Genomic DNA, 22,870 nt, shown 5'->3' with positions numbered 1-22,870 from the left:
ATCCCCGGGGAGGGGGGGGGGGGAATTACCGGTGTGGTGGCGCACGCCTGTAATTCCAACTACTCGGGAAATTGGAAGCAGGACAGAAAAACCCTCTCAACAAAACAAAACAGGGATGAGGGGGCAGGTGAATATATAGTCCTGTGGTAAAACACTCCTGGGTTCATTCTCCAATACAGGGAAAACAAAAACAAAACAAAAAACCTGTATCAATACCTAACTACATAGGGGTTGGTAGCGTGCCGGAGGCAGAAATGAAGATTTATTGAGTACTTACTTGATAAGTAAGGCGCACCAGATAGTTAACTCGTGAAAATGCTCTGCATGTGCAGTAACCAATTTTGTGGAACAACTGAGTTCAAGGAGCCCAGTTTTTGCAGTCTGAGTCTAACGCCTCACCAACGAGCTACTTCAGCGCGCCTCCCACGGGAAGCCCTTGGGCTACTTTTACTACCAGGTCCGCCTCCTACTCAGGCCGGTTAGACCAGCCGTTAGCAGAATGGGTCGAGAGCGCCGCGGAACGAAATAGCCAGGCTTCTGGTGTTCCCGGCTCAATCAATTAAAAGCCAGCCTCTCTCCGCCCCGCCTCCCCGCGGTGCCTTTCGGAAGTTGTAGTCAGACACTCCTCAGGACTGCTCCAGCGTGGGCAGGGATAGGACTCTAATTCCCAGTATGCCTCGCGGCAGGTAAGTGCAGTGCCTATTTTCATCCTTCCCACTCTTCCCTTGCATTCCATCCCTGCTCTCCCCTCTTCTGAGTACTTCACTCTGGGCTCCTGTCTGTGAAGTTTTTCGCTCGCGCATCTTTTTCTCGCATTTTTCACCATCTCTTCCTCTTTCTTTGGAAGCTAATGAGAGACATTGGCTCCGATTAAGCAACTGTTCAAGACCCGGGGTGCGCGAGGGGGATCGACATAGTGGTGAAGGGGCCCAGGAGGGCCAGGGTATGAAGATAGTTGAGTGAGAGGCGAGAAGTTAGGAGATTGAACGGTGTGGGACCCAGTGAGGGGGTGAAGTAGACTTGGGGAGGGAAGGGGATAGAGGGTGATTTAGATTTGGGAAGCATGGAAGGAAGAGGCAGTTTATTGCTATATGGGGAGGATTGACAGAGTTGGAGCTTGTGGACTGAGCTGGCTAGGAGGAGTGGAAAAGAAGTGGGGATAGTACTGGGCTTACACAAATCTGTTTGTCACTGCTTAGCTAAAGATGAGACAAGTCTTTCAAATACAAAATGGTTTCTCAAATATATAACAATTTTGAGAAAAGGACAATTGGAAAGAGACTGGAGTTTAGGGCAGAACTGGGATGAGGAGGCAGGAAAGGAGGGGTGGGGGTTGGAGGTTGGTGAAGTTTGGGAGATACAAGAGATGAGTGATGTGGGAGAGGAAACCTCAGAAAAGATGGGGTTATGGGCTGGTGGATCTGGAACCAAAGAAAGATTAGGGGTGACACTGGCATGGATCTTGTTGGATGTGTGTTTAACATTTGCATCTCTCAGGTGATGGAGAGTACCCCTGCAAGGGGCGGACTGAACCGAGTGCACCTACAATGCAGGAATCTACAGGAATTCTTAGGGGGCTTGAGCCCTGGAATATTGGACCGATTGTATGGTCACCCTGCCACTTGCCTGGCTGTCTTTAGGTGAGGAGTCTTCTTTGTGTCAGGGATCATGGTAGGGAAACGTAATAGGGCTTTCAGACTGGAATCAATTATCATGGGTAGAAGCTTAGTGGCCTAGTGAGGGTAGAGGGTGTTGGAGATTACTCCCAAATGTGGAAGGCCAAAACAGATGGGGCTTGTGTGGGCAGCAGGACTACTGGTAAAGATGTGGGGGTGAGATGCTTGAGAGACAGTTAAAGGCAGAGATTCAGTTATGAGACAACTTCTGATGCTAACACTTGACCTCTGCCCTCTACAGGGAGCTCCCATCTTTAGCTAAAAACTGGGTGATGCGGATGCTGTTTTTGGAGCAGCCTTTGCCACAGGCTGCTGTAGCCCTGTGGGTAAAGAAGGAATTCAGCAAGTGAGTCTTTACTGCATTCTCAGCTAAACACAAATTTTTCAACCTCTAAATTTCTCAAACTGCTCTTTTTTGGAACACTTTCAGGAAGTTTTATATATTCACACACACACACACACACACACACACACATGCATACACATACATACAAACACATATGTATATATACATACATACACACATGCACACACACACACACAAACACACACACACATATATTTTCTGGGCATTGGGGATTGAACTCAGGACCTTGGGATGCAAACTAAGCATGTGCTTTTCCACTGAGCTATACCCCCACCCGCTCCAGGAACTATTAATATATTAATGGATGTATTGCAAAACTTGCAATTAAATAAGCTTTGGAAACTGTACATACCATTTTCCCTCTTGGAGAGTTGTGATGTCAATAATGAGACTCTTGTAGATTGCTAGGCATTTCAGTGAAGACATTTGTCCTAAGAAGACACAGTTTCACTATGTGAAACTGTTTCAAAGATCGGAAAAAGTTCAGGAAAGTTAGAAATGGAGGCCTTTATGTCTCTCCTTCTTTTTGCTCTCCAGAACCCTACTCATTTCTCTGCTTCTGTTCCAGGGCTCAGGAGGAAAGTACAGGGCTGCTGAGTGGCCTCCGCATCTGGCACACCCAGCTGCTCCCTGGTGGTCTTCAGGGCTTTATCCTCAACCCCATCTTTCGCCAGAACCTCCGCATTGCCCTTCTGGGTGGGTATGTTACTTCCTTTTTTTCTAATCTAGGCCAGGGGAATTGCTAATTACATGCTGGAGGAGAGCTTCTGAGGCGCCTCCTCAGAACCCTGGGACCTTTGGAGCTCCTTCAGGAATAATATGGACCACATTTGGATGTAGGATGTAGGAAATGTTCCCCACTCATGGCCCATGGGTTTAGGGTGGGAAGGGCTGAAGGGCAGTGTGGAAGAAGGATAGGGCTCCTTATTCTTGGCATATCCTGGCTTGTAGGGGGAAGGCCTGGTCTGATGACACAAGTCAACTGGGACCAGACAAGCATGCCCGGGATGTTCCCTCACTGGACAAGTATGCTGAAGAGCGATGGGAGGTGAGGACATGAGCCTCTAAGTGAATATCTGCTGTGCTTCTACTTTTTGTGGTCCTTGGATACTCTGTTCTCTCTGTTCTCTTCCATTTCTAGGTGGTCTTACACTTTATGGTAGGCTCTCCCAGTGCAGCTGTCAGCCAGGATTTGGCTCAGCTCCTCAGCCAGGCTGGGCTCATGAAGAGGTGAGGAAGCTTGAGGCACAGCAGCTCCCTGCTTTGCCATATCCTTGGGGCGCTGATAAATTGAGTGTCCAGGCTGAGTTAGGATTGGAGGGAGTCGATTGAGTAGACTACATCCAGAGATATCCAGAAGAAGCGTGAGAGGACATGTGGAGATGGTAGTCTTTCTATGCATATCTCTGTCATTATCCCTCTCTGTGTCTAGTACTGAACCTGGAGAGCCACCCTGCATTACCTCTGCTGGCTTCCAGTTCCTCTTGCTGGACACACCTGCCCAACTGTGGTACTTCATGTTGCAGTATCTGCAGACAGCCCAGGTGAGGAGGTCAGGGCCCCTTGCCAGCATGCTTTACTCTTTCCAGGTCTCACTGAGAGATGACCACCCACAGACTATTCTCTACTCTCTCTTCCCTGTCTTTCTCCTTCATTTTCCCCCTCCCATTTCTCATTTGTCTGTGACCTTTTCTCCCTAGAGCCGGGGTATGGATCTAGTGGAGATTCTCTCTTTCCTCTTCCAGCTCAGCTTTTCTACTCTGGGCAAGGTAAGTAGGCGGCTAGAGGACAAGGAGATGGGAAGGGGAAATCAGGTTGAGGCAGTAGACTGAGAAAATAAGAATGACCAGAGAAGGGGAAGGAGAGAATGAGTGTATATGGCTGGGGGAGGGAGGAAGGGAAGTGGGGAGGGAGGAAGGGATGTGTTTTGATCTCCAGCTGGCTACATTTTTCCCAGGATTACTCTGTGGAGGGTATGAGTGATTCTCTGTTGAATTTCCTGCAACATCTTCGAGAGTTTGGGCTTGTTTTCCAGAGGAAGGTATGGATATCCAGGTACATGGCTTCTAGGGAAGTTGGGTCTTGGCATTAGCAGGAAGCAGTTGCCATAACTGAGTACTTGGGTCACTTGGGGAGGAAACTGAAAGCTGAAACTCTGTGCACTGGGAGGGATCTGATGTCCCAGGCAGGAGAATGCAGGGCAGTGACAACTGAGAGGCAGCCTTTGTCTTTTCCTTCTGTCCTTCCCAGAGGAAATCTCGACGTTACTATCCCACACGCCTGGCCATCAATCTCTCATCAGGTGTCTCTGGGGCTGGGGGCACTGTGCATCAGCCAGGCTTCATTGTTGTGGAAACCAACTATCGACTGTATGCCTACACGGGTGAGACTGGGCAGAGGGCCTCTGGGAGAGCAGATTGGGAGTGGGAGTGGGAGTGGGGAGGGGAAGGAAGCAGGAGGGGATGCAGTTTATGTTTACATTTACTGGTGGTTTACAGAGCTCTCTGACACATCTCCTCACGTTTGAGGGAAGGGCTCAAGGGAACCCACATATGGGGGTAGCGTCCTCATCTCCTCTTCCTATCCTTGGGTCAGAGTCGGAGCTGCAGATTGCCCTCATTGCCCTCTTCTCTGAGATGCTCTATCGCTTCCCCAACATGGTAGTGGCACAGGTGACCCGGGAGAGTGTGCAGCAGGCCATTGCCAGTGGCATCACAGCCCAGCAGGTATCCCCACTTAGGGGAGGCAGAGGTGGGAAGATGGGCTGTGTGTGGACCTTGGGGTACAGAGTGCTCCATTATGGAAGGCTAGCCTCAAGTCTGTCACAGTAGTGGTGATGAGTTGTCTGTGTTTGAGCACCAGGCATGTGAGGGGAAATCAAGACCTTAGTTGTGGGAATAGGCAGACCCTTGAGGGGAAAATACATGGAGGGAGAAAGTATAGCTCTGGATTTGGGCTTCAGCACCACCATTTCTCACTGTGTAAACTGATCATAGTTGCCTTACCTCTGAGTCTCAGTCTCCTCAGATGGTGAGTGATAGTTCTCAACTCACAGGGTTGTAGGAGGATTCAGTGGAAGACTAGAGGTAAAGCTTTTAACTTGGAACCTGATGAGCAGTAAGTGCTCAAAATATAGTAGCTACTGCTATTTTAAAGAAAGAAAAAAGACTATGGAAAGAGAAAATGTGTCAGCCTGAGAAGGAATAGCAGACATGCCTAGTGGGAGCAGCAACTTGGGATAACAGCTGAACAGGAATGGGTTGAGTTGACAATAGGGACATGGGTATGAGTTTTTAAACTGTTTAGAGACAGGTGATAGCTCTGATGACTTTTCTGCCTTCTTGCTTGAGCCCTCATCTCATTTTTCTGTTTTATAGATAATCCATTTCCTAAGGACAAGGGCCCACCCAGTGATGCTCAAACAGGTATGGACAGGTACCAAGATGCCAGGGGCTGGTACCTGGCAGATAATGGGAAAGAAATGGGCATCCAAATTTGGGGGATAAGTGGAGGACTGGGGTTGTTTGGGGCACTGTTTTTTAATTCCTACAGCCCACCTTTGCTCCTGCAGACCCCTGTGTTGCCCCCTACCATCACTGACCAAATTCGTCTGTGGGAGCTAGAAAGAGACAGACTACGGTTCACCGAGGGTGAGTGGCTTCTGGTGGTCATTGGCTAAAGGAAGGGCAGTCTTGATGGGCAGAAGATGTTTTGTGCTTTTCATTTTTTGTACACTGCACAGAAAGGGAGAGAGAAGTTGATGAGACACTTTTTTGGGGGTTGGGGGTGAGGGGATGAGTTGGTAGGGAGTAAATAAATTGACCCAAATTAGTGCAGTGTGGATTTGACTGAGAGAGGGAAGGTGGGAGGTTTAATTCAGTCAGTTTCCTGGGTTTCATGGACATTCATGGGTTTTCTTATTGTTTCATATTGACTTTCTGAATATGGCTGAGTGACACTAGTGTTAAGATCCTGAGCAGACAAGCTTAGACTATTGCCATGGGGCAAGTGCAGATATTGCCTTAAGACTCCTACGAAGGAGCAAAAGGGGCTCCAGCTTCATTCTCTCTTCTCCGCCCTCCTGACCCCAGGTGTCCTGTATAACCAGTTCCTGTCCCAAGTGGACTTTGAGCTGCTGCTGGCCCACGCACGGGAGCTGGGTGTGCTCGTGTTCGAGAACTCGGCTAAGCGACTCATGGTGGTGACCCCCGCAGGGCACAGTGACGTGAAGCGCTTCTGGAAGCGGCAGAAGCACAACTCCTGAAAGAGCTTAATCCCCACTGGACCTGGGCGGGTGGGACCGGGCAGGGCGGGCATGCGGGCCGTGTGACGGCGGGCGCGGCCTCACAACTCAGGTGTTTTTTATTTACACGCCAGGACTTCTCTTGTTTAATAAAATTGTGAAAATGAGCTCTGCGGCTCCGGGCGCCTCCTCGCGGCTTCCCCTGCCGCACCGTACCGGCTCCTCTGCCCAGCTGCCATGAAGCCTTGAAAGTGGCGGGAGGCCAGCTTCCGCGCATGCGCTATTCGGGGCCCCTCCCCCTTGTGCGCGAGGGTTGCCGGCCACGTTCCGGGGTCCGTACGCCAGCGCCTGTCACCGCAGGGCGCCCTGGGATAGCGGCGGGGCCGCGGGGGTGAGCGCGCACTGGGGTGACCCCCAGGAGGTGGGAGGGGCAGCGGGCCCTGGCTCTCGCGGGGGGACTAGCGGAAGAACCGGTCCGCGCGGGCTGGGGGCTCCATGGGTGGCGCCAGGACAGGCGGTGATCTTAGTGACTGTGGCGGGACTTCTTGCCAGTTCCTGTACATGCTGATGCTCATCACCTACCCAAACTACCGAAACCTCTCTGTTCCTTGTGTGGGCGGTCAGCGTCGTGTCGCAGATGCATAGGTGGAGGGGCAGAGACTCTCCGACCCTGTACCAGAAGCACCCTGGTCTCCATGACTGTAGGGCCCTGTACCTGTCCACACCATGCACTCTGGCACTCAAGGAGGCAGAGTTGTGAGGAAGGAGATAGAATAAGAGCACTGCTAGCAGGAGGCAGGGAATAAAGGAATGAGTGGTGGGTGTGACCCTCTGGCATCCCGAACCTTCCTAATGTGCTCTCTGTCTATTCAAAACAGATCTTGACCTCTTCCCAAACACTCCTCATGCATCATTTGCCTCTGACCTCTTTTCGATCACCACTATGGCGCCTCCCTAGGCCCCATTCCCTTTCTACACAGTCAGAGACCCATGGATCTTCCATTTCCCTGAGGAACCGTGAAGCCAAACAGAAGCGGCTGCGGGAGAAGCAGGCGGCACTGGAGGCTGGACTAGCTGGGAAGAAAAAGGTTAGGGGTCAGGCAGCCTGTCCTTCGGTCTGAAACTTGAAAGAGGGCTGGAGGAGACCCACTGGGATCCAGATGGCTGAGGTATACTGAAATTGCAAACCTCCCTTTCTGTTCCCAGGCATCTGCAGAATCCACTAAAGCATGGAGTCCTAAGGAAATTCTATTGTATGAAATCCCTACAGAACCTGGTGCAAAGAAAGGTAACCAGGGAATCTGAAGGTCATCTCTCATATTTTTGTTGCCCATTTGGTCTGCTGAAATGCAGCCCGGAAGAAAGTTCAATAGTTAGTGGACTCTCTTTTGCCCGTCTGCTTCCACAGATGTCTCTGGGCCTTTGCCTCCTGCTTACAGTCCCCGGTATGTTGAGGCTGCCTGGTACCCGTGGTGGGTGCGAGAGGGCTTCTTCAAACCGGAATATCAGGTTAGTGTCCTGAAGAGAGAGTTACTAAATGGTTCCCAGGACAGAGTGGCCTTTGAGGTTGATGTGCACAATAGCCTCAGAGTTGAGTTCATATTGCCTAGCTTGTCTTTTTTTGGCTCCCCCATTTTCCTGTTATTTGCTGAAAGTTCTTTCTGCACTGGAGGCACCAGAGGGTGCTATTCCCTCAGGTAATATCCAGTCATCTCTCACATTCCTCATTTCTTCTAGGCACAACTGCCCCAGGCTACAGGGGAGACCTTTTCCATGTGTATCCCACCTCCCAATGTCACTGGTTCCCTGCACATCGGCCACGCACTCACAGTGGCCATACAGGACACCCTCGTGCGCTGGTGAGGGGAATGGGGACTGCACTTCTTGGTGGGGAAATAAAAAATGCAGGAATGAGAGAAGATAACCATGTGAATCCAGGGTCTCCTTTGAGGGTGTTTCTGTTTCAGGCACCGGATGCGTGGGGATCAAGTGCTGTGGGTTCCTGGCTCAGATCATGCAGGAATTGCTACACAAGTATGTCTTTGTCTCATTATCTCTTCTCAGGTGAGTGGTGTCTTCCCCAAAAGCAACCTGATTTGCTGTGCATTTGCCCTAAACCTACTGCAGGCTGTGGTGGAGAAACAACTGTGGAAGGAGCAGGGAGTGAGGAGACAGGAGCTGAGCCGAGAAGACTTCCTTAGGGCGGTGTGGCAGTGGAAGGAGGTGTAAGTGTGATGAGCAGGGCTGCAGGGGCCACCCAGTGTTGGCAGGTTGAGTCCTGGCTTTCCTCTACAGTCTCTTCTAGCTTGTAGCCTTCAGTTCTTCCCAGCACAGTTCTCACTTCTGAGAGATGGGAACTCTGAAATCCCTTAGTTTTGGGTGGAGTCTCTAAGCTTTGTGTGTATGTATGTATTATATATACTTCAGAATGTACATGTTTGAAGTGGGCACAGTGATGCATGCCTATAATCCCAGTGACTCAGGAGACTGAGGCAGGAGAATTACAAGTTTGAGTCCAATCTCAGCATCTTAGCAAGACCCTTAGCAACTTAGTGAGACCCATTCTCAAAAAAAAAGGTGGGGGATGTGACTCAGTGGAAAAGTGTCCCCAGGTTCAATCCCCAGTACCAAAAAAAAAAAAAAACCCAAAAAACTGATGTATTTGTTTGTGTGTATATATGTATAGATGTTTGTGTATGTATGTATGTTTTCTGTCTACTTATTTCACTTTCGCACTTTACCTTGCTTAGATTTCATCACCTCTCCCACTTGCCCATTCCCACCTTCCAGTTCCATAAAATTACCCTCATTCTTCCAAGTCTTTTATCACATGCTGTTTTCTCTGTGCAGTTTTCTTGGATTTTTTCACAGATTGGCTCCTCCTCCTCTGTTATGCTTCTTTCAGTGTCATAGAAAGCCCTACACTGGGTTTGTGGGTCTGTTTCCATCAGCTTCTAGAGGCTAGATGATCCCTGTGGTAGTCACTTTTATTTTCCTTCAACACCTGGTGTTGCTGGGGGCAGCACTGGGCCTGGTACCTGGAAGGTGCTCAGGATATGTCTGCTGAAAGATATTTCTCTTGGTGCAGGAAAGGAGGAGAGATTTGTGAGCAGCTGCGTGCTTTGGGTGCCTCCCTAGATTGGGATCGAGAGTGTTTTACCATGGATGCTGTGAGTGTTCCACACTGTGGTCCCTGTGGGTGTTGGAGGGGAGTGTGTTTAAAAATCTGTGTGGGAGGGATTTGTTGGGTATATTGGGAAAGGGAAGTGGAACTGACCAGGTCCCTAAAGGGAGGCATTTTGAGAAGGGGCCGCTAGATGTGGACACTCAGGTCATTTTAGGGCTCCTCAGTGGCTGTGACCGAAGCTTTTGTGCGACTCTACAATGCAGGATTGTTGTACCGGAACCGTCAGCTTGTTAACTGGTCGTGTGCTTTAAGATCAGCTATCTCGGATATTGAGGTGAGGCAGAAGAAGAGAAACAGGTTTGTGAGAGCTCTGAGAAAGGATAGTCAAGTATTTCAGAGCTCACACTCTACAGCCAGACTTCCTGGATTCAAATCTGCCATAATCAGCTAGGTGACTTTTCGCATGCTATTTAGCCTTTTTCAGTTTCTGCTTCCTTAACACTATAAATCAGAGATGGAATGTCTTTCTTGTGGGGCTGTTGTAAAGTTTAGATGAGAATTTATGCTTAAGTGTTCAGTGAATATTTACTGTAACTGACTACATAAAATTTGGGATAGTGGGGCTGGAGATGTGGCTCAGTGGTAGAGCACTTGCCTGGCATGTGTGAGGCCCTGGGTTCCATCCTCAGCACCACATATAAATAAATAAATAAATAAATAAATAAATAAATAAATAAAAAGATCCATGGACAACTTAAAAAGATATTTTAAAAAAATAGTCACACCAAAAATTTGGGTGATGGGGGAGGGAGGTGGCTCCTGAGTCTTCTGAATGGGATTTACATGAATTACAGAGAGGTTGGGGCACACAGATCAGTGGTGATAGGAATTCTGGGAGAAGTAACAGAAAGGCTGCTTTCTGTCTTCTCCAGGTGGAGAGCCGGCCCCTGACAGGCCGCACAGAGCTCCAGCTGCCTGGCTGTCCCACTCCTGTGTCTTTTGGTCTCCTTGTTTCTGTCGCCTTCCCTGTGGATGGAGAGGCTGGTGAGTGTGCTCCTCTGAAGTGTTGCCCACTTCCCTGTTTCCTCTATTTTCTCTAGCCCATGTTGGGCTGCTTGGTGCCCTAGTAGGGTTTGCACCTTTATGGGCATTTACCTGGGTATTCTGGGGGATTAAGAATAGCATATGTGGGGGCTGGAGGTGTAATTCAGTAGTAGAGCGCTTGCCTAGCACATGTGAGGCAGTGGGTTCAATCCTCAGCACCATGTAAAAATAAATAAATAAAATAAAGGTATTGTGTTCATCTTCAACTAAAAAAAAGGTTTAAAGAAGCATTAAAAAAAAAAAAAAGAAAGAAGGAAAAGCATATGTGGTCTTGCCTTTTGGGAACTTAGTATATTCTGCAGGAGTCTGCTACCCAGAAAGAGACAAAAGATCAGTTGTAAAATGTGGTTTGTATAGTAAGTGTTCCAAGTAGTTCAGAGAAGAGGGAGAGAGATGAGCAGAATAATCTGAGGAAGTGTTTTGCAGGAGGGTCTGGTGCTAACCATGAAGAAGACACAGCATTTGCAATTAGGATCTCAGATTCACCTGTGTCCTCTGGGCACCCAGCAGGATTCTGATTGCTTTTATTAATGCTATCCCCACATCACCCGTACTAGTTATCCAGGATTCCTTTGCACCAGCACCCGCTCAGGCCTCTGTCATGTGCTTACGGGAAACCTGGGCCCATGTAGACATGCCTTCTAATTTTCTGCTACTCCTAGGGCCATGTTCTCCTTGCCTACTTCCTTCCCTTACCAATTCCAGTTCTACTGACTTTAACTGTGTTGGGAGTGGGGGGGGTGAAGGTAATGACCAATTATAAGTGCTTGAATGTTTGTCTTCAGATGCTGAGGTCGTAGTAGGAACCACGAGACCAGAGACCTTGCCTGGAGATGTGGCTGTGGCCATTCACCCCGAGGACTCCAGATACACAGTAATTAATAGAAAATGTGCTGCCTGTGCAATAGCCCTCCTGCCCCATGGTTCACCCTTCCTTCCTCTTAAGATGCTGGCTCCTACTCTCCTCTTCCTACTTCTGTTTCTAAGACTTTTTCTCTCATCCCAGCTCTGCAGTGGCTTTGACCCTGCTCCCTTCTCTTCTTATGTTATACTTTTTCTCAGCTCTGAGTGTTGACCAACACTGGCCCCTGCACCACATCTAGCTACTACCTGTTTTTGCCTAGGGATTGAACCCAGGGGCACTTCACCACTGAGCTATACCCCCCAGTTCTTTTTATTTTTTATTTTGAGACAGGGTCTCACTAAGTTGCTAAGGGTTTTGTTAAATTGTCAGGGTAGGCCTTGAACTTGTGATCCTCCTGCATCGACCTCCCAGGTCACTGGGATTATAGGCATGTGGCATTGCGCCCAGCTTGCTGCCTGTTTTTGTATGAACAACATTCATTTGTTGATGTATTATTTATGGCTACTGCCATATATATATTATTTAATTTTGTCACAGTGGAAGTGGCAGCTTGGAGTAATTGTTTAGAGACTAATTCCCCCACCCCCTTTTCCACCTTTTTAAAATTGATACTCAGAGACTAAATTTGCCTCTTGGCCCCAAAGCCTAAAATATTTACTATCTGGCTCCTGAAGGAAAAGTTGGCTGACCTCGCTCTAGTTCTTCAGCTTCTGGTTTCCACCCTCTTGTTCCCAAGTTTCTCATGCCCAGACCTCTCCACCCCTCTCCACCCCATAACATGTGCCTGTCCATGTCGGTGATTCCCTATCTTTATCCCTTCCCTTCAGCATCTACATGGACGACAACTTCGCCATCCCTTGACAGGACAGCTTCTCCCCCTCATCACAGACACTGCTGTTCAGCCACATATGGGCACAGGTGAGCAGAGGCCAGGGGTTGGGAAGGAGGTTCCCTGGGGGAGAGGGAGGGAACCAGGAGGAGGAAGAAAGTGGAGGAGTGAAATCTGAATGGGTAGTGGGGAAGGAACAGGAGGCAGACAGAAGAAGGGGAGGCATGGGGAGGTGTGGGTGATGACATATCTGGAAACCAAAGGCCCAGGTCAGGGTCCATGCTCACTGTAGTTGTGTTCTCCCAGGGGCAGTGAAGGTGACTCCAGCTCATAGTCCTGCTGATGCCGAGATGGGGGCCCGACATGGCTTGAGCCCACTGAGTGTCATTGCGGAGGATGGGACCATGACTTCCCTCTGTGGGGACTGGCTGCAGGTGGGATCCGTCTTGGTGTTACCCCATCCTCTGGGGGCACTCTCTGCCCTGCCTTCCTTTCTCATTTTCTTGTTTTTCTAAAGCCTTTAATGTTTACTGTCAACACTTTTTCCCCAGGGTGTTCACCGATTTGTGGCCCGGGAAAAGATTGTGTCTGCACTGAGGGAGCAGGGCCTGTTCCGGGGCCTCCAGGAACACCCCATGGTGCTGCCCATCTGCAGGTAGTCCCACTGTAACTCTTTTACTAAGGACCATCCCCAAAGGGAATGGATGAAGATTAAGAGTGATAACAGGATGGATGGGCCCTGCACCCTGCATTAGAACATAGGTTCTGAGCTGGGTGTGGTGGTGCCCTCCTATGATCTGAGCTACTCAGGAGGCTCAGGAGGATTGCAGGTTGAATGCCAACCTTAGTAACTTAGTGAGACCCTATCTCAAAATAAAAAATAAAAATGGCTGGGGATGTAGCTCAGTGGTAGAACCCCTACCTCCCCCTGGGTCACTCTCTATTAGTGGGGGAAAAAACAGATACGTGTTGGTTTTGTTCATTACTGTGCCCTCAGCACTGAGGGCCTGGCATGGAGTAGAGTCCCTGGGAGAAGGTACAGGGCTTTCAAAGTGATGGAATCCCTGTTTCCCTTTCAGCCGTTCCGGAGACGTGGTAGAATACCTACTCAAGAGCCAGTGGTTTGTCCGCTGCCGGGAAATGGGGGACCGAGCTGCCAAGGTGAGGCTGCAGTGTGAGGAAGGACTGGGCCTGGGGCTGGGGAGCTCTCTGAGAATTGGGATGAAGAAACTAGAGGCCAAAGAACTTCCTGCCCCAAGGATCTATAGCTGTGGTAATTGTGGGACAAGGACAAGATGGCCCATGGAGTGTTGGCTTGTATCCTCACTCAAGCCCAGAATCTCCTCAGGAAGCTTTTGAGGTCCTTTCTGAGTTTTAAAAGCACTTCAAGGCCACTTGTCTCATCCCAGGAGGTGTGGGCATGCAGGAAGGGGAGCGTTGGCTAAAGACCTTTCCCCTCCAGGCTGTGGAGTCAGGTGCCCTGGAGCTCTCTCCCTCCTTCCACCAGAAGAATTGGCAGCACTGGTTTGCCCACATTGGGTAAGGGTCAGAGGAGCTCTTGTGGAGATGGATTGGGACCCTGTTTGTATGCTGAGACATCACTGATGTCCTCTCTTCTTGACAGAGACTGGTGTGTCTCCCGGCAGCTGTGGTGGGGCCATCAGATTCCAGCCTACCTGGTCATCAGGGAGCATGTGAAGGTTGGTAGTAGGAAGCTGGGCATGGAGGAAAGAGCCATAGCCAGGAGTCAGCACCTGCCTCTTGATGTGCTTCATGGTCTTGGTCATGTAGCCTCCTGTGTGGCAAAGTCTCCCTGAGCTGGAGTTTCTTCCTCAAGGGGGCCAGTCACTATAAGACATAGGAGAGAACACAAAAACTAAGAGACATTTATTCCTGTTTATTGTTATTCTTCCTTAATTTCTGTCACCCCCTAATTGTATAGGATGACAAGGAGGACTGTTGGGTGGTGGCGCGTTCAGAGGCTGAGGCCAGAGAGGTAGCAGCAGAACTGACAGGGATACCAGGCACAGAGCTGACCCTGGAGAGGGGTAAGTGCCTGAACCTGAGGGGCGGGCAGGATGGCTGGTTCTTTCAATTGGAGAGGTGGGTTGGGCAAGCTGGGAATGGAGCAACAGGTGAGCCCCCTGGCCTCTGGGGTGTGGTTGACATCAGTGGTCTGAGGTGCTAGATGCTGAGGTTCCAATTGTTCCCAAACCTATGCTTTTTCTCAGACCCTGATGTCCTGGACACATGGTTTTCTTCAGCTCTTTTCCCTTTTTCTGCCCTGGGCTGGCCCCAAGAGGTGAGATGGACATAATGAAGAAGGTGGACAGCTGGGCCCCCACAGAGTCCAAAAGAGCCCAGGCAGAGGCTTGGGCTTCTTACTGCTTCCTCTTCCTCCTAGACCCCAGACCTTGCTCGTTTCTACCCACTGTCGCTTTTGGAAACAGGCAGTGATCTCCTGCTGTTCTGGGTGGGCCGCATGGTCATGTTGGGGATCCAGCTCACTGGGCAGCTCCCCTTCAGCAAGGTAACAGCCTTTCAATGCTCTTCCCAATGTGGATCCCTGGGTTTCCCCAAACCTCTCCTTCCTTCTTCTAGCCCCTAACATATTTTCTGTGTTTCCTTTTTTCTGATCCACTGCCCACCCTAACCTGTAAAGTATAGAGGCCAGAAAGATCTGAGCCCCTCTGCTTACCCCTTCCATCCCCCCAGGTACTTCTTCATTCCATGGTTCGGGACAGGCAGGGCCGGAAGATGAGCAAGTCCCTGGGGAATGTTCTGGACCCACGGGACATCATCAGTGGGGTGGAGCTACAGGTGAGAATGAACAGCCTGGCTTGGGGGTTGGGGGAATATGAGGAGAGGAGCCAGTTGGAAGGGACAAGAGGGGTGAGGGGCAACAGGTGTGACCCTATTAGGCAGGCCTTTGACCTAGGCCAGTGACCTCCTCATGCATCCATCCCCAGGTACTACAGACAAAGCTGGGAGATGGGAACTTGGATCCTGCAGAGCTGGCCATTGCAGCTGCAGCACAGGTGAGATGCCACACCTGCCCGTCCAAGCCTCCGGTTCAAGGATTTCCTCTGCAACCCACACTTCTAGCCCTGTAAGCATTTATTACCATCTTTTTCCTCTGCAGAAAAAGGACTTTCCTCATGGGATCCCTGAGTGTGGGACAGATGCCCTGAGATTTGCACTGTGCTCCCATGGAGTCCTGGGTGAGCCTGGGGTGGTGGACTGGGCGTAAGGCAGAAAGGCACCTGTGTAGGAGGGGCAGGCAGGATCTAGGCCTTGCCATGCTGCTGTCCACATAAAAACTCCTGTTCTCTTCCCTCCAGGGGGCGACCTGCACCTGTCTGTCTCTGAGGTCCTAAGCTACCGCCATTTCTGCAACAAGATTTGGAATGCCCTGCGCTTTATCCTCAATGCCCTAGGGGAGAACTTTGTCCCCCAGCCTGCAGAGCATGTGAGACACAGGAGTGTTGCTTGGAGTGCTTGGGGAAGGTCTCACATCCGAAGGCTGAAGGGGCACCTGCAAGGAAAGGAAGTGGGGAAGTGGGAGGCCGAGCCATCTGGGTCCTGATCTCCCTCTCCCCACAGATCTCTCCCTCCTCCCCCATGGACACCTGGATTCTCAGCCGCCTGGCCCTTGCTGCCCGGGAGTGTGAGCGGGGCTTCCTCATGAGGGAGCTCTCGCTCGTCACCCACACCCTGCACCACTTCTGGCTCCATGACCTCTGTGATGTCTACCTGGTGAGTGGTCAACTCAAGGCTTGAAGTTTCTACTCCAATGGCACTGCTGCCAGTTTCTGCAGAAATTGGGGCCAATGACCAAAATAAGTTAACAAGTTCTTACTGTCTTCTCAGGTATGAAAGGAAGGCCCAGGGAGTTCCCAGTTCCCATCTTCCCTGGGACTGGCCTGTGTAGCACAGCCCAGGCACTGTCAAGCCAGGCACTTGCCCTGGCAAGATAGGAGGGAGGGAGACTACTAGGAAGCAGTTTCACAAATCAGTGTTGGAAGGCAAGGGTTTTTTTTTTTTTTTTTTTTTTGGTCTCCCATGGTTGCTTTGTTTAGACTGTGGGCAGGCTGGGCACTGTGAGTGGTCTGGGAGGAGAGAGCAATGGGCTTTAGATCAGGGCTGCTCCCTCGGTTTCCCACCTCACCCAGAGGGCTTGTTGACCACAGATTCCTGGCCACCCCGAGTTGCTCCTTCAGTGGGTTGGACTGGATGTTGAAAATGTTCATTTCTTGTCCCAGATGATATTGATGCTGCTGGCTCTGGACTAAATAGTAACTTACTGTTCTTAACATTATTAAAATGAGGTTGAGGTTGATGATGTGGCTTAGTGGTAGAGTGCTTGCCTAGCTTGAACAGGGCCCAGGGTTCAATCTCCAGCACCACAGAAAAATAAAACAAAACAAAACAATAACAACAACAACAACAACAACAAAACCCTTAAAAATAAAATAAGGTTGAATAAGCTAAACACTGATTTTTTTTTTTTTTTTTTCCTAAAGTACACATCTCCCTGGAAATCTTATTCTTACTCACTTGTGAGAATTTTGTGAGAATTGCTGCCCTGGATTTCCCTTCTTAAATTTTTTTTTTTTTTTGTGGTACTGGGGATCGAACTCAGGGCCTTGTGCTTGTGAGGCAAGCACTCTACCAGCTGAGCTATCTCTCCAGCCCTGGATTTCCCTTCTTAATGTGCTCTAGTGTGTGTCTAGGGATAGCTAGTGGTATCAGACATACTAGGTGCTCCTGCTTGTCCCTCTCTCCAGGGAACTGCCCCTGCTGGCTCACAGAGCTCCTTACTGGTATACCAGCAACTGTGGGGCAATGATGTGCCCATGGCCTGTCCTCTGATCTGTTGACTTCCTCCCTAGGAAGCTGTGAAGCCGGTGCTGTCACATGTGCCCCGCCCTTCAGGGCCTCCTCAGGTCCTGTTCTCCTGTGCAGATGTTGGTCTCCGCCTCCTAGCCCCACTGATGCCCTTCCTGACTGAAGAGCTCTGGCAGAGGCTGCCCCCAAGGGCTGGCAGTCCCCCTCCCCCCAGTGTCTCTGTGGCCCCTTTCCCCAGTGCCCACAGTTTGGTGAGTTACAGACATGGTACCTTGGAATGGGTCTCCTAGTGAAAGTTGGGAGCAGCCTTTTTACAGGGTTCACTGTTTTGGGGTTACTGCTCTATGACTTGTTCTTTCCTATGGAATTTGGGAGGATGGATTGTTCCTGCCAGATTGCTGGTAAAACTCTGGGGTCTTGGGGAGCAGTGTTAGCATAATGGTCAAGGGCAGGATCCTCACTAGATTTATACTGTGTGACCGTGCTTCAGTTTTCCTTATCTTTAAACTGCGATAGAATAGTACATGTCTCAGTTATGGTAAGGGTTAGATGAGTTAGTAAGATTATTATTATTACCATAGATCAGCAGCTTTCATAACTGCAGAATGATAAGCACTACAAATTCACCACAAATTGTTTTATTTATATATCTTCAGTATTTATTTGGAATTTTGAATTGCGTTTTAAATTCTAATTTAGTTTTGGTTATTGACTGTCTTCAATCAGAGCAACTAAACAGTCATCAAACCTTAGATGGCTCCTCACTTACAGTGTTCCTGGGGGTGGAGCATTTTATGTGCTGTTGAGAACAGATCTGTTGCCCTAAGGAGATAGAGGTGGATGAGCTGAGGACACAGCCAGGAATGTTAATGCTGAGTCTTCTAGGAGTCCCTTTGCCAATGCTGTTTCCCCCCTTGCTAGGAACACTGGCGCCAGCCCGAGCTTGAGCGACATTTCTCCAAGGTCCAGGATGCTGTACAGGTGCTGAGGGCTCTCCGAGCCACCTACCAGCTCACCAAAGCCCGGCCCCGAGGTGAGGCAGGTCCTGAATACCTGGATGTCTACAAAACGAAGGGACTGGTGGGAAAGGGAACAGCTTGAAGGTCAGACCCCAGGGTCATGAAGTACAGGATGGGAAGTGAGGCAGGAGCTGATGTTGGAACCTTGTCATTCCCTCCTTCTCCAGTGCTGCTGCAGATCTTGGAGCCAGGGGAGCAAGATCTTTTCCAGACCTTCCTGGAGCCCCTAGGCACCCTAGGCCATTGTGGGGCTGTTGGTTTCCTACCACCAGATGCAGAAGCTCCCACTGGCTGGGCCCAGGCCCCACTCAGTGACACTGCTCAAGTCTACATGGAGCTTCAGGTGACCAGAGGGACCTGGAGGGATTGAGAAGAGTGCTGGGTGGAAGGGAACAGCAGAGGAAGGGGTGGAGAAGGTGGAGGCCTGGGAAGGGTGCAGATGTCTTAGCATTCTTTCCCTGTTCTTCCCCAGGGCCTGGTGGACCCCCAGACCCAGCTACCTTTGCTTGCTGCCCGAAGAGACAAGCTGCAGAAGCAGCTTGATGGCCTCATGGCCCGGAACCCATCAGAAGGGGAGGCAGAGACCCAGAGGCAGCAAAGGGTGAGGCTTGGGATGGTTACCCAGGAAGCCTGAGTTCCTAAGGGAGCTTGGGCTGGGAAGGTGAATTGTATCCTCACCTTATCTTCTTCCAGCTTTCCTCCCTCCACCTGGAATTGTCAAAACTGGACCAGGCAGCCTCTCACCTCCAGCAGCTGATGAATGAATCTTCTGGCCCCAGGAGCTCTGAGCTCTAACTTACCATCCCTGTCAGTCCTCCCTCCTACACATGTGTCTGGGGACTGCAGATCTGTCAGTGGTTAGGGTATGTTGAGAACTCAGACTAATGGTCTATCTTCCTCATTTTGTAATTGAGGAAGCAGACTGGCCTGGTCACCATGTCTGGTGTCAAGATGCCAAGTTACCCACTAGCCTCCCACTTGTTCAGGGTTATCCCTGAGTAGTCCTACTAGGACATTTGGGATTGAGGAGATTCAGATAAACTTTAAAAATCTCAAACACAGAGCCAGGTAGCAGTGGCACACATCTGTAATCCCAGTTGTTAGGGAGGCTGAGGCAGGAGGATTGCAAGTTCAAGGCCAACCTGGCAACTTAGCAAGATCCTGTCTTAAAATTAAAAAAAAAAAAAAAAAAGGAGCTGCGGATGTAGCTCAGTGATGGAGTGCCCCTGGGTTTAGTCCCTAGTACTGAAATAAATAAAAATAAAATCCCAAACATTTGCTTGTCGTCCTTTTTTCCCCTTTCCCCTAATGGTAACTTTCTTGCCTGTCCATTGTTCCTTGAGTGCCTGGTCTGGGAGAGGAAGGCTGCCTGTTAGTTTGGGGCTTTGGACTGTGTGGGAGTAGGGGTGCTGGGTGGCACCTGCCTTGCTGAAGGAAGCTTTCCAGTGGTGGGTAGGGCACAGGCACAATGACCCTGGACTTAACTGCTAGCCTGACCCATTGGCAGTGTCCTGGCTGCTGCAGGGACTTCCTCTAGCCTGAGGTGCTGCAAGGCGCATTTGGAATTATGTGCTTCTTACCCTCTGTGCACCTGAGACCTGAGCACTACAGTCACACTGCTCAACCCTTGACTGAATTATTATACAACCAGCTACCCTACCCATCCCTAATATCCATGTCTCATCTCAGTGGAATTATGAGACCTGGCCCTTCTGCACCCAAATTCCATTCTGTCCAGCAGCTCTGAGTAGCTATTGTGGCAAGTTGATCATGGGCTGGGTCCTCCATGGTACACCAGGTATAATACCATTTAATCCTGCCAAGTACCTCATGAAGTGGGCGTTAGCTCCATTCTGGAGATAAAGAAACATGCTCAGACTGAAAATAACTTATCCAAGGTATCAATGGGGATTTAACCCAATTTATTTAACCCCATAACTTATGTATAGGTCCTTTCTGGCTGCTGGAATCAAACCTCATATAATGGTGGTTTGGACAAGATGGATGTTTCTGTTGTTGGGCAAGAGTAGAGGAGAGTTCTGCAATAATGAGAGTCCATGTCCACTTTAATCCTGTTTTTCTACCATTCTGATATGCTTCCTGTGTCCAAGATTTGTTCCAACTTCTACCACCAGGTCTGTATCCCTCCCTGGAGGGAAGAGGGAAAGAAGTGGGTGAGCAGTCTTCTGATTGTTTTCCCCAGGTTTGACAAGTTTTTCTTGATACCTACTATGTGCTGGTTCCTATCAGAAATAAGTAACAGGCCAATAAGTAAATGATACAGCATTTTTGAAAGTCATAATGCTATGGGGGAAGAAAAGGGTAGAATAAGGTAAGGGGACTTGAATGTGTTGCATAGGGGGCAGGTTATAATTATTAAGTAGGGGATGAGGGTTGATCTTATGAAAGTGAAGTTTAAAAAAAGACTTGTGGAAGGTGCAGGAATTAAACAAGTGGATGTCTGGGATAAGATATTCTAGATGATGTGAAAATATTCCAGATGTGTGAGCATGCCTGGGGTGCTCAGAGTAGCAAGGAGGCCAGTGTGTGGGGCAGAGCCAGTGAACGGGAGGATAAGGGAGGTGAAGTCAGTAGCTGAGGGATGCAGTGGGGAGTAGGGAAGGTTCAGGATCATTCAGGGCTGTGCTGTCCAAATGGTTGACTATTTAAAACAATTGAAATGAGACATTCAGTTCCTCAGTTACACTAGTCATATTTCAGTTGTTTAATGGTCACATGTGGCTACCACATGGTCAGCACAGTTATAATACATTTCCATCACCACAGAAAGTTCTAGTGGAAAGACCTTGTATTATAGGCTTTTTAAAAACCTGAGTTTTTTCTCTCTGAAGTGGAAGCTCCTTTTCTTTCAAGGTTATTACCAGGAAGTTGCACACTTCCTTTCTATTTGCATCCTGTTGGACAAACCTAACTACATGGCCACACCTAGCTGCAAGGGAGGCTGGAAAATGTAACATATTGAGCTATGTGCCCAACTAAAATTTATGTGACTGTTCAAAATGAGGAGAATGGCTATTAGCGGGGTGGCTAGCCATCTCTGCCACTCCCAGTTCCAATGAAATCCAAAGCATTCTCTTCATTTTACTGCTCTGTCTCAGTCTAGGAAAATAATTCTTGGAGAAAAGAATCTGGAAACCATGCCCTGGTGATCCCAGGCCCTGAGATCCAGGAACCAGCTTGGTGAACTCTTTGCTATCTACTTCTCCAAGAGAGGTACTCAGACATCTAGTCCTTAAACATGCTAGGGGTGTGCACACCTGAACCATGGGGGTTACCTGCCCACTAATTCAGACTAGGGGCAAGTCATGAAACACTGGTATCCTTTGGGACCCCCTGGTTATCTCTTCTCAGGGCTAAATGTCCCAGGACAGTTGAAAAGGGCAGTAGAGCAACTTGTTTTTGGTTCCTTCTTCCATTTCTATGCTTCATCATATTTGGGGATGTCCCCTGCTCAACTCTTGTCTTTCTTACCTCCCTCTAGGGAAACCAGGCTCCTCTCATATGGTGGTGATGGTGGCTGGGTGGAGATGGTGGGCAGAGGCAGGTACGGGGGAGGACAGGAATCAATCATAACACCCATAGGGATCAACTTTGGGCTTCAAGCTTGTGTCTTGAGTATTGGTGAGAAACCCAGTTGAGCGACCATTGAGCTACATCCACAGCCCTTTTTATTTTTTGTTTTGATACAGGGTCTTGCTAAATTGCTGAGGCTGGCTTTGAACATGCGGTCTTCCTGCCTCAGCCTCCTGAGTAGCTGAGATTACCAGTGTGTGCCATTGTTCTAGGTAAAACCCAAATAATATTGAGAGGAGTTATGTGAATGACTGTATCAAGAAAATAGAATGTGAAGGACCCTGAACCCTTGAGGGGACTGGTTTCTACCATTACAACAATGCTTCCTGTCCATGCCCACATGGGCATGGCTGTGTGACAGTCTGTTATATCCCCAGGGAACTTATCCATATAATTCTCACCACAGTCCTGTGGTACAGGCACTGTTATTGTTCCCATTTAATGGGCAAAGAAATGGAGGCTCACAGAGAACAAAAACCTTCCTAGGACTCAGGGAGTCGAGTGTGACCACAGATCCATGTGGTTAGCTGGCACAAGCTCACCTAACATGATTCCCTTCTCCCACCACCTGGGCCAGGCCAACCTTGCTGCTGAAGCCCTCACCTCTCTCCTGAGCTATCTCCTATCCTGTCCCAACCCTGACTGGCCTATGTGGATCCCTGGGCCAGGGGACTGTATCTTGGGGTGTTCTGTCCACATCCCTGTCTGATACTCCTTTGTCCTAAAAGGTTAAGCCAAGGGAGATGAAATTTAAATCTTGCTTAAACTAAGATATCTGACCGGTGCCTGCACTCTCCCCTGCTATTAGACTTTGGGCAAGTGACTTGTGTTTTCTGAGCTTCTTTATGCTCATCTGTGAAATAGGCTTTGGTACCTATTAGACTTCATTTGAGATTGCCTCAAACATTAAGATGGGAAAGCATGAGGCTTGGAATAAATAATTGGAATAAATAATTTGATAACTGTTACTTTCCTTTATTCCCAGGTGTTCTGAAGACTTCAGCTGGAAATGTGTTCATGTGTGTGCATGCCCATGCCCAACAGTTAATTAATTCCTCAGACTCCCTGTAGACCTTTGTGGTGTTGAGGTAGAGTCCATCCTGGAACCCTCTGCTAAGGAGTGCGGAGGGTCAGAGACTTGGGCATCCGACTCCCATTTTCCGCCACCCTGTGTTCATGGAGTCATCAAGTCAAGACA

The 22,870-nt window shown here is 49.3% G+C and overlaps 2 protein-coding genes across 4 annotated transcripts; both read left to right on the top strand.

The window, feature by feature from the left end:
• Positions 1-723: 723 nt before the first annotated feature.
• On the top strand, positions 724-6,447 carry Gtf2h4 (general transcription factor IIH subunit 4). Of its 3 annotated transcripts, none has more exons than XM_047559364.1 (14): positions 724-894; positions 1,498-1,640; positions 1,918-2,022; positions 2,612-2,743; positions 2,995-3,091; positions 3,185-3,273; positions 3,476-3,587; positions 3,744-3,812; positions 4,001-4,084; positions 4,294-4,426; positions 4,639-4,769; positions 5,421-5,468; positions 5,615-5,693; positions 6,135-6,439. In XM_047559364.1, the coding sequence occupies exons 2-14, from the start codon at positions 1,501-1,503 to the stop codon at positions 6,305-6,307; spliced, it is 1,392 nt and encodes a 463-aa protein (XP_047415320.1). In that variant the 5' UTR covers positions 724-894; positions 1,498-1,500; the 3' UTR covers positions 6,308-6,439. The 3 variants fall into 3 exon arrangements, with proteins under 3 accessions (XP_047415320.1, XP_047415321.1, XP_047415322.1); XM_047559365.1 differs by having other exon boundaries at positions 724-943; XM_047559366.1 differs by lacking the exon at positions 4,639-4,769 and having other exon boundaries at positions 4,001-4,098; positions 6,135-6,447.
• A 138-nt stretch (positions 6,448-6,585) lies between these two features.
• Vars2 (valyl-tRNA synthetase 2, mitochondrial) lies at positions 6,586-19,237 on the top strand. Its single transcript, XM_047559363.1, has 30 exons — positions 6,586-6,677; positions 7,165-7,374; positions 7,493-7,574; positions 7,695-7,795; positions 8,024-8,145; positions 8,254-8,320; positions 8,414-8,511; positions 9,375-9,456; positions 9,628-9,747; positions 10,346-10,457; positions 11,303-11,391; positions 12,210-12,300; positions 12,518-12,645; positions 12,763-12,866; positions 13,291-13,372; positions 13,674-13,750; positions 13,836-13,911; positions 14,154-14,259; positions 14,443-14,513; positions 14,616-14,741; positions 14,927-15,031; positions 15,181-15,249; positions 15,354-15,432; positions 15,553-15,680; positions 15,815-15,967; positions 17,104-17,310; positions 17,981-18,092; positions 18,246-18,421; positions 18,551-18,679; positions 18,772-19,237. The coding sequence occupies exons 2-30, from the start codon at positions 7,192-7,194 to the stop codon at positions 18,871-18,873; spliced, it is 3,177 nt and encodes a 1,058-aa protein (XP_047415319.1). The 5' UTR covers positions 6,586-6,677; positions 7,165-7,191; the 3' UTR covers positions 18,874-19,237.
• The last annotated feature ends 3,633 nt before the right edge of the window (positions 19,238-22,870 follow it).

Source organism: Sciurus carolinensis, chromosome 7, assembly GCF_902686445.1.
Source record: "Sciurus carolinensis chromosome 7, mSciCar1.2, whole genome shotgun sequence".
Classification (NCBI taxonomy): Eukaryota; Metazoa; Chordata; class Mammalia; order Rodentia; family Sciuridae; genus Sciurus; species Sciurus carolinensis.
This window is presented reverse-complemented; position numbering and strand designations above follow the sequence as displayed.